The sequence below is a fragment of the Bubalus kerabau genome, chromosome 4 (genome assembly GCF_029407905.1).
Source record: "Bubalus kerabau isolate K-KA32 ecotype Philippines breed swamp buffalo chromosome 4, PCC_UOA_SB_1v2, whole genome shotgun sequence".
Lineage (NCBI taxonomy): Eukaryota > Metazoa > Chordata > Mammalia > Artiodactyla > Bovidae > Bubalus > Bubalus kerabau.
The window spans coordinates 38,261,969-38,272,915 of NC_073627.1; the positions used below are offsets into that span (position 1 = coordinate 38,261,969).

General features: G+C 41.6%; 1 protein-coding gene across 4 annotated transcripts; it reads right to left on the reverse strand.

The window, feature by feature from the left end:
• Positions 1–1,979: 1,979 nt before the first annotated feature.
• Positions 1,980–10,906, reverse strand: DERL2 (derlin 2). Of its 4 annotated transcripts, none has more exons than XM_055576811.1 (7): positions 10,742–10,899; positions 9,818–9,883; positions 7,535–7,608; positions 6,352–6,445; positions 5,188–5,383; positions 4,794–4,884; positions 1,980–2,488 (listed from the first exon to the last, which is right to left on the reverse strand). In XM_055576811.1, the coding sequence occupies exons 1-7, from the start codon at positions 10,886–10,888 to the stop codon at positions 2,383–2,385; spliced, it is 774 nt and encodes a 257-aa protein (XP_055432786.1). In that variant the 5' UTR covers positions 10,889–10,899; the 3' UTR covers positions 1,980–2,382. The 4 variants fall into 4 exon arrangements, with proteins under 4 accessions (XP_055432786.1, XP_055432787.1, XP_055432789.1 ...); XM_055576812.1 differs by having other exon boundaries at positions 9,818–9,880; positions 10,742–10,881; XM_055576813.1 differs by lacking the exon at positions 1,980–2,488 and having other exon boundaries at positions 4,790–4,884; positions 10,742–10,900.
• Between the last annotated feature and the right edge of the window lie 41 nt (positions 10,907–10,947).

Consider the following 10,947-nt stretch of genomic DNA (forward strand, 5'->3'; position numbering starts at 1 on the left):
AAAAAGTATGCATTTGCTATGGGGGCTTACCAAGAAGTTACTGTGGATTTCTGAGCAGAGAAGTGACTTGATTATACAAAGTGCAACAAATTTTATGCAAACTTGTAAAACAGTTAAGTAGTTAGGGGTAGACAGACTACAGAACACTGACAACAATGGCAATATCATGACTAGCAACGTGGATGGCACTTACCTGTTAAAGGAAAACAGTCACAACATAAAATGCAGGCTACCAAGGACAGATGACAATTCTAAGAGGTCCTTTACCCAACAGTAACACCAACATTTCCTCACTTTCAAAGGCCCCAGAGACAGAGTGAGGGTTTCGTTACCAAGACCTAGGACTCGGGTGCTCTCTGCTTAGAGACTAAACAAGAGGTATGAAAGATACTGGACACACAAGAGGGACACACAGGGAAAAGAACAAGTGGAAGGGAGAAACGAAGAGAAATCCACAGTGGAAAAGACACAGCAAAATGTGTAAAGTGTATCTCCTATGGAGATGCAATTTGCATGTCCATGCTTTTTTTTTTTTTAATGAACATATACTGTATTTCTACAACAAAAAAGCTATGCCTTAGTCAGGTGAACCTTTCAGTGTTACTGGTGGAATCCAGGAATCCTTTAAATTCTATGTATGTCAGGTAAATTAGTCACGCAATTCCATGTATCTAATCTCACTTTTTGGTTGACTTAAGAAAAAGACCTGTGTTCTAGAAGAACCTAACTCCAAAGTTAACTAAAGGAGAACAAATTTAACTAGAGAAATCTATTTCTAGCCCCCAAACAAAAACCCAACCTTCTAATTAAATTCAAGCTTTCTTGAACAGACAAAATTTAAGACTCCCATAAGGACTATATACTCTAAGATTGGCATTTAAAGACTTTTTTTTAAGTCACTTAGGGGAAAAAAAAGCAGTCCCATTAACCCACATTCCATAAAATTGCAACAACCATATTCAGTTACTGACTAGCAGCATGTACTTATATTAGGTTCCACTACTGATATGTATTCCATTGAAAGGTATGAAAAATACTTTTCACTTCACAAATGATCTGAAAATTCCCATTTAAGATATTTTATGTTTAACCTAAACCTCATGTCCATCTTTCTAAGAGAACTCTCACACTCTAGAAAACAACCACTTAATCAAGCTGAAACAATGGGGGAAATGTTTCCAGACCTACATGCTGTTTATTAAAACAATTTGAATTAATCTCTTTTCTGGGGTATTCATTCTATCCCTCTTGAGTTCTCTGAATTACTTACAGTCTGATAACAAACTGGTTGAGCCCCCAGGAAGTGAACATCTGGGGTAGTACTTACTGAACCACTGCTGACTTCTGTGAACCTGTCCTGTTTCTACTTGGTTAGGAAGGTAAACCAGGTACGTGGCTCTGAAGGCTTCTTGGCTTTTCATGAAGCAAGTGATAAATATTCACAAGCCAAAGACTCAAGAGCTATGTATCCTTGTATTCACTTATCTGGCTCCAGAATCAACATTCTAACTCGTTTCCAACTTTAAATGTTGTTTTCCAAAATGGTGGCTGTGACTTGCCTTTCCCTGGATATTTCCAAATGGAGTAATAGAGTAAATAAATGAGACGCAGCAAGCCTACCTGACTCTCCCACAGCAGAATTCCAAGATCTAGAACACCTAGATCCATCCTATCCTTCCGCCTCCACCCCTTGCCCCACATTGTCTGACACCTTGAAGTATCATAAAACCTAAATAGAGAACAAACTATCTGGGCAACAGAAACAAATCTTCCCACTGGAGTTGGCATTCTGGGTTAGTAAGAGATGTGCACAGCCATGGCGTCCCTGCCATGTATTTCCAATCTTGAAATGAAATCCAGTCGAAGGCCATGAAGACACAGGGAGAGCGGGCATGAAGACTGCTCTGAGCGTAGACCTGTGCAGGAGAGCTAGGAGACATGGTGATAGTTTAAAAGATCACACACAAAAGCTTTAATTCAGTGAGAGAGATGGAATTCAGTTTTATTTCGTCCTCTCTTCCATTTACACCACGGCCTCGTCTATCAAAGAGGAAGAGGAAAAGGAGGAAAACACTCTGCCCGTCACCACAGAACTCAAGCATCAGGCACTCGTTCCTAAGAGGCGGCGGGGTATTTGTTGCTCCAGTTTTTTGTCTCCGAGAGATCACACATTCAGTACCAGTGTAGTGAGGAACCACTGGCGAACTGCTGGAAATGTCTTCTGGGTGAATCAGTGTGCCATTTCATAAAGTGCTTCTGGAGTTAAAATTCTTGTTGAGCTGTCAAAAGTGTCCACACTTGTGCAACACAGAGGATAAAAGAATCCCAATGGGTGTGTCACCGAGTCCTTCCCAGCTGGGTCGTGTTCTTGGCACTGCCGCTTTAGCCGCCCAGGCGCTGGCCCTCACCCCAGGCAAAGCCTCCTGGCCGCTCTTCAGGTAGCGGATTATAATTTGGATCTTCATCTGGTGTATCAAAAATAGCCTTCCTAAAAGACAGGCAACAAATATAATTTAGTCCCAGGGTCATCTTAGGTCCTAAATTCTACTCCGAGATCAAAAAGATCCCATAGCGTGTCCACCAATGGACAAGCATTTCGTCTGCCTACCAATGAAACAGTTCTCCTATTTTGAAGGTATTCATAATTATTGCACGTTTACATTAACTTTTACCTCCTTTACTAATTTTTACTACAAAAGCAATATATGGAATCGTAGAGAAAACAGGAAACATATATGAGCAAGACATCCTCAATTCCCAGAGATAATTATGTTGGTGTTTTCAATATTCTTCCAAAATGTTTACTATGAAATTTTACAAAAGTTAGATCGCACATGTTGAGAAGTACTTCAGAACCAGTGGGACAATATAAGCATCAAAGTAAACAACAATGTTAAGGGATTATAAGCCATGAATAAAATAAGAAACCATGGATTCTTGCAGATATAAATGAACTCAAATTTTATAAGAAAAAGGATGTTTTCCATAGTCTCAAAGTACCTCTTCACAAAATATTTAATGACAAAGGAGAAAAAAAAGTAACTTTGCCCTGGAGAAGCTCTGCAGATACCCTAATCAAGTAATCAAAATTAGCACCACTCTGGCAAATTCAACAAACTGAAACCCTGTGCCAGCAGGCTGCAATTAGAATGCAGTATCACTTCTCTGATGTTCCTGCAAAGGACGAAAAACCTGAACCTCAATGTGAGGGAACATCAGACAAACCCAAATTGAGAGATGTTCTATAAAAATGGGCTTACAATTTTCAAAAATGTGAATGTCATGAGGGTCAAAGCAAAACTGAGAAGCTGCTCCAAACTGAAGGAGACCAAACAGATATGCCAACGAAGCCAACACCTGAATCTGAATTGCATTCTTCTGCTATAAAAAAAAATCTGGACAATTTCCCTAAGTGGAATTGGGTCTGAGGATTAACGTTTCTTTCCAGATTTTGACTATGTAGAAGGAAATACACATTAAAGGGGATCATGGGGCAGTAGGTGAACAACTCACTTTCAAACACTTAAGGGAAAAAAGTCCTTTGTACTGTCTTGCAAGTTTCTGCAAGTCTGAAACTGTTTTGAAATTTTAGGGGAAAAAAATAGAAAACAACGAGACACCACTTTACAGATATCAAACTAGCAAAAGGTAAATACAACTTCTCCCACATTTTATGAAAATGTGGGGAAATGGACACACAATGCTGGTGGAAATGTAAACCTGAATATCCATTCCAGATGGCAGTCCGGTGATAAACCAAACAGCTATCCTACTTGTAGGAATTTATCCTTTGAAAACAATCATGGAAATGTGCAAAGGATGTGCCGCTACATGTGCTACATGGATGTGTAGCTCAAGGATGTTCACCACTCCAATCATGGAGGGAAGAACAAGAACGATGTGAATGTCCATTGATGAGCGATTCGTAAATTGTGTTCCATTCATACTGGGGGTATCATGCAGCTGTTATAATTTTTGTCAGAAATTTATGATGGAAAAATGATTATATTACATTAGAAAGCTATGAGAGAGCATTTTTAAAAAAGTTTACAGACAGTAAAAGACTGATGAATACATATCAAAAAGTGCATCAAATCCCACCACTGTTATATCTATGTGGTGGGGTTATGGAGGATTTTACTTTCTTCTTTCAGTTACTCTACAACCAACATTTTATAAGAACTCACATTTTATGCCTTAAGTGAACTCTTCATAATGCAGCACACCCCAAGGACACAAAATTCTGGCATATATGGAGGTGCTATGAATCAAAGCTCTACCTTCAGGACACCGAGGTATGGAAAAAGGAGAAGGGGTTGCTTAAAATCACACAGCTGGCTGGCAGAACAAACAGCCTATGTCTGGTTTCTAGCCAAGAGCTGTTTCTACTCTACTTCACTGCTTTCCTCTACCACCTGTTTGGAAGACCAGACATTCCACCTTTAGAAACCCTTCTTCAGTCAGCTTTTTGCCATCTTGCTACTTCACATCTCTAAACTAAGACAGCGGCTACATGGAACCAGCAGGCTCCTCCCGGGGCCAGGAGGTGCTGGTGGTCATGTGGGACAACAATCACCACGTTACCCTCAGGACACCCTGAGCCTCTGGCCACAACTCTGGCGCTTCCCACCCAATCTGAATGCTCCCCAACGGCAGCCGGATTGCTCAATCTGTAAATATTTACTGGCCTGAACTATGTATGCTGGGAGCTTTGGGAGCCCCAAGAAAACAAGATCCTGGACCCTGCCCTGGTTTATCTGCAAGAAATACGTAACCTGGTGTTAAATACTCACAAAATAGATGGTGTTTTCAAAATTCTTATTCCGCCAGGTTGATTGGGGAATACATCTTCCAAGAAAAAATATATGTGTCCAACTGCAATACCTAGAGTCAACCAGAAATAAAGGATGAGGGAGAGGATTAGAATTTTGATTGCAGGTGTCTGTACCAATGGAAAATCTTTCTACTTAGGAAGAAATGTCAATATACTGGGATTCCCTGGCAGCTCAGCTGGTAATAGATTTATGAAAAAGTTGAAAATGAACAATGAATTATAGTCCTTGAGCATATAACTATCAAACAATCCTACAATAACTATATACGAAGGCCAGACAGAATTAATATGACAAGTATGACAAAATAAGTTTGTAAGTAAAATAATAGAAAAAGTACTGCCAAGAATCTTACCCAAGAGGTCCACAATGATTGAGTTCCCCAACAACAAGGAAAACCCCATGAGCACCCAGGGTAGAAAGGGGGCCTGGAAATTCAGAAGGCCGAAGAAGTTCATGCGGACATACGGGTTCCTTCGGCTCCACACGTAGACAAGCATTATTGTAAAGGCCTGGCCCAAAAAAACTAAGCTCACAAACAAACCAAAAAGCTAGTGGTTGACATTAAGGAAAACAGCAACATTAAGTGTTAACAGGGAAGACTGGGCAAGAGAACTACAGATTGTATTCTAACACAAGTTTGAATTAGGAAAGGCAAGCAGTTGTTACATGTTTGGGGCCAGGCGGGGGAAGGGGGGGTGCAGGGGGGGCGGCGGGGATAGCCTGAAAATAATTACCCAGAGTGATCAGGCAAAAACCTGCTTAGGCACCTGGATTGTTGCTACTTCAAATTAATATTCTGCTTTCATGAAGTTCTTGCTTCTTTGGAATATATGTTAATTCTTTGGTCAGTCATTACATGAACGCTCATTCACCATGAGGACTCTTAGAAGTAAATAAAGCCAGCTGGGGCAAAACCATCTTGTCAGACAGGGCTCCCTTAAGTTTGGTGACAATTATTATTATTGACAATTATTAAAAAAAAAACAAAAACAACTATCAGTTTTGATGGTGACCAAATATAAATGTCCTACCAACTTAGTTTAAAAGTGAAGTATACCTGGGGAGTCCCTGGCAGTCTAGTGGCTTTGACTCCATGCTTTCACTGACGAGGGCCTGGGTTCATTCCCTGGTCAGGGACCTGGGATTCCACAAGCCCCTGGGCGTGGCACAACCGGAAAAAAAGAAAAGTGAAGTATACCACCCACCAGAATACATCTAAGATTTCTAATAGTAACCCGACTGGGTTAACGTTTCTCAGACTTGCTCACAGTGGACACCCTGTGCAACCTCTAGGCTTAGATAAGCTGTTACATAAAGTGGGCTGTAAAATAAACAGGAGCCTGAAGCTGAAATGGAGGGGGAGAGGGGTGGTGCGGGTGCAGAGAGTTGATACTTTTATATGTTCATTCCGAGTCTCTAGCCTCTAGTGCACTTCAGGAGACAGATGAAAAGCTTTAGGAAGAGAGCGGGAGTTCTTTAGTATTTTCCTGTATTTGTTCTATTCGTCGAAGGATACGGTCATTAAGAATCCACCAAAAAGGAACATAAATACAAAGTCTGCTGTCCGACCTCGGAAAGAGCCTTCTTCTAGCATTCGACAGTAACGATATCTTAAGTTCCAAGTTAAGAAAATGTTAAGTACACAAAAATGAAAAAAGTGAAATTGAATGTATCATCTAAGTACACTTGGACTCCTGTTATTTGTGAGAAGTCAAGACTTTGTTTCTGTAAGAGTGTTCATGAGTGGTATTATTGTTACTTCTCTTTTTCCAGGCATTCTAGGCAACGGCTCTGTGTTTTACAAAAACCATTCCTGATTGGGGAACGAAGCCAGACGCCACATAAAGATGCTTCAAATCTGTACTGTCTTCCCACGTTCAGCCACACCACAATCTACACCATCCTTGCTTTTTCACAACCTAACTTGGTGGAAATCCCCATCAAGAAGCTTCATGTGATAATCTGCTTTTTTTAAGGCCAGGTAGTTAAGCATTTCTATACTTCAGTCAACAAGGAGGCATTTCAATGAAAAAATATAATTATTAGAAACTTACCAGAATGATGTATCATAGAGAAGACACAGGAATCCATCCCAGGGCAGGAAACCTGTTACCCTACAAGGCTCTTTGGCTACTGCAAATGAGCTGAACTGCAAATTCCCCGCTTCATCCAGGGAGTTGGGGCGCAGGAGAAATGCCCTGCCCGGTGGCCCCAATTACCATCTGACTACAGCAAAACCCTTCCTCTTTTTCAACAAACTGGAACATGGTGAGCCTGGCAGACAAAACACTGTCTTTCCAGCCAGCAGAACCAGCAACTGAGATCCAAGTAGATCTCAAGTTCTCCATCCCCCATGAACCCGCTTCCAGGTTGGGCTTCATCACTCAGGACCCCTTAGAGTTATTTTGTAAGAACACCTCAATTAAATCACTCTGGTCTCCCTTAATCAGATCTGTAAGTGGTGCATGTGCAGAAATGTAAACAGTTTATAATTAAATACCTCCCATTTGAATAAACAGTGACCTACAAACACCCTCAAAACATTACTAACTGACCAACTATTCTGTGTATCACTGAGCCAGTAGCAAGAAGTTACAGCTGAGATGGTAACAAAAACAGAGTTAATAGTTTCAAAATTAATACTGTATTTCCAAAGTAAAACTAAAGTTTCTATGCTAACCCCACTTAGTAAAGGATACAGAAAAATCATGTTAAATAAAAAATTGAATCCAACTGGCCCAAAAAATAAGAAATTGGTGATAAGCCTCCATATCTGTTAAAAGAAAAAAAAAAAATCAAGAGAAAGACAGATTAAGTAAAACATACCAGGAAACATTTTCATATTAAGACAAGAGATAGCCTATGACTAACAATGGTTGAAAGGCCACAAATAGGTGATTCTATTTTCTAAACTCAAAAGTGAGACACACAATCTGACACTGAATTTTTGTGCCGCCTCAGTGAAAGTCTGAAAGATATCACTCACTCCTGGAAAGTTCTAAGCCTGACAGGACAGAAAACTTGCAATTGTGACTGTATTAAAAAAAAACAACAACACAAAAATCCATACCATATGGTCAGGCAAATGATGGGGAAAGTGTGATGGCAAGACTAGGTTGATTTGTAGACTAGGAAACAGAGCTTTCATATATGTAGTATCACAATCTAATGAACAATCTGAAGATACCAAAGGAAAATTACAGGATCTAACAGCAATTGTTTCTATATTAGCCATCGGAAACATCCAGAGTAAAGAGTAATTCTAAAGCAAATACTCGAGTACTAGCCTGAACAGACAGCCAACTCACTACAAGTAAAGATCTAATACTGTAATAATTAGTTTAACTGGTAAATATGCACTTATTTTCAAACCCTGATATACTCTTCCCCACCCAAACCATCCACGCCTGCAATAAGAACTACTCACAATGATAGAACATTTAACATTTAAAGTGTTTTAAAATATTATCTCATGTGATTTTAATTATCCTGTGAGTTGAGGAGGCTAGCAATACCATCCCCATTTCACACATGATGTAACTAAGAGACTTGGATGATTTTTAAATGGCCTGCCTAACATCACACAGCTTGTATAGGGAGTCTCTGAACTCAAACCTACAACTCCTAATTTCACACATGGTGTGAAGAGTTTGCTGCTACTGCTGCTAAGTTGCTTCAGTCGTGTCCGACTCTGTGCGAGCCCATAGACGGCGGCCCACCAGGCTCCCCCATCCCTGGGGTTCTCCAGGCAAGAACACTGGAGTGGGTTGCCATTTCCTTCTCCAACGCATGAAGGTGAAAAGTCAAAGTGAAGTTGCTCAGTCGTGTCCGACTCTTAGCGACCCCTGGGACTGCAGCCTACCAGGCTCCTCCATCCACGGGATTTTCCAGGCAAGAGTACTGGAGTGGGGTGCCATTGCTTTCTCTGGTGAAGAGTTTAACCTCAGGCAAAATCGAGCCTTGTTTGTTTGGATGGAGCTAAAGCTCCCAGTGAAGGGCTTGTGAGTGGAGAAGGAAGAAGGCAGTGATAAGGGTTCACAGAACTCCTTTATGATCATTAAATTCTTAAGAATTGCTAACTATTAAAGTTGAAACAACTCAGAATTGTTTGCTGCATACTAACTGCATCCAGGATTGTAGAGTCCTCAACCTTGTGAGGAGACAGGCATATAAACAAGTGCAAGTATGAGATGAGAGATATTAAAAAAGTATTTACAGATACTCTAGGGACACAGAGGAGGATGAATCTGAGAAGGCTACACAAAAACTGCATACTGAAAGACAAGCTGGAGCTCAATGGGTACAAAGTGAATGAAACACCTCTGAGACAGAGGGAAAGCAGGTGTAGAAACAGAATTACTGGCTTTTGGGTCTCTCTTACTTCGACTATGGCCAATATGATGATCCTAGAACAAAAAAACGCATCCCTCTTTAGCATTCTAATTACTGGAAAGGACCGTCTCTCACTGTAGTCTAATAAACTGGCGTTTTCTTAGATGTCAGTCTTCGTGAGGATGATGTGATCCCTGGGAGATGGATTAGAGCACTCACTGAGTCTCTGAACTGGATCACAGGGATAACACCAACGTGGTGACTATGCCACATGGTGCTGAATGGACTAAATATGGACATCCTCTCTGACTCTCCCTGGACAACTAGCAGATCCAGTCTCCTCTCAATCTATAATACTAAATCTGAACCAGTGATTCCTAAATATAGGAACTGGACGCATCAAATCAAAACCATACAGGGAACTTTATAACATAGCATTGGTAATTCTGATTTGGTATATGCTGAGGATCTTGAGAATCTCTTTAAAAGTTCCAGGCTTCAGAATCATTGCTTTGTACTCCCCCTCCAACACTTATAATCAAATATTCCCACTGAGTTGTTTGAGATAGTATAAGGCAGGATTAGCTACTAAAAAGAAAAATAAGTTTAAAAACTGCAACATTAAATGGCAGTTGTGATGGGCCACTTACTTGAAAGTGTTTAAAGATTAATTCAGGATTGAAGTACAACTGAAAAGGTGTGATCAGTTCCAACTGCTGAAATAGAAAAACAGCTTCTTCAAGCAAGTCAATCAAGAAACAAAATATCATCATTTACTACAAAAGACTAGTAGTTCTGACAATTTCCCACTCTCAGTCACTTAGACTGAATTATTTAAGGTTTACTTCTTAAGCTGGAGGAAGGTTGGTAAAGAATTCTCTAGAACTGGCACAATTCTTTGCGTTCCCCAATACCTAACACAAAATAAAAGTCTGTTGTTTCAATAGCTGAGGCTGATGAAGGTCTGGCAGGCAGGTGGTAATGTCTTAGATTCAGGGCAAGTAAGAGCAGCTGCTAGGATTACGCCCAATACATGGGCACCACCTAAAACAGCTGTGTGAAGCAACACAATTCACTCGAACCAAGACTCAATACCCTGCCACTGTGAGGGCCCGGTACTTCCAGCCAACCTCTATAACAGACTTTATTTCAAGACTTTTCCCGCTCAACAACTTCCATCTTTGTATCTTCAACGTCTACGTTTCTCCACTAAGCGGACCTTCCTCCTAGTAGTCACAAGGATCATTCTGTGGATCTGAGAACACCCTCGGAGTTCTCAAACACGTTTCCTGGGTGGGCGGCTCCCGCAGCCCTGACTTGGTACAGGTCCTGCCTTTATGTCTCAGAAACTGACCCGTAGTCCTGATCCTCCACCCCTTATGGAACGGCACCTCTTTTTCTGGATCACTGGATAGTACTTACGGGGCGATTCTGAACCCAGAGTGAGCCCTGTACGCCTCCACCCACCCTAGAGACCAACCCCTCTGAGCTTCCCCGAGGCCCAAACCCCAGTTTCCCGAGGACCCGGGCATATCCAGTACAACTCATGAGAAGCTGGCGTTGCAGCTGCTCACCACAGCGGCGGTGGTGAGGACGCAGGCGGTGGTGTAGGCGCGGCTGACCGGTGGGATCTGCAGGTACTCCAGCCGGAGGCTCTGGTACGCCATCTTCCCCACCACCGCCGGCCCCCCCACCCCCGACTTCCCCTTCCGCCAGTCCATCCCAGCGGCGGGGCGGGATCAGGGCGGAACCAGAGCGGGGCCCTCCCCGTTACGCTGCT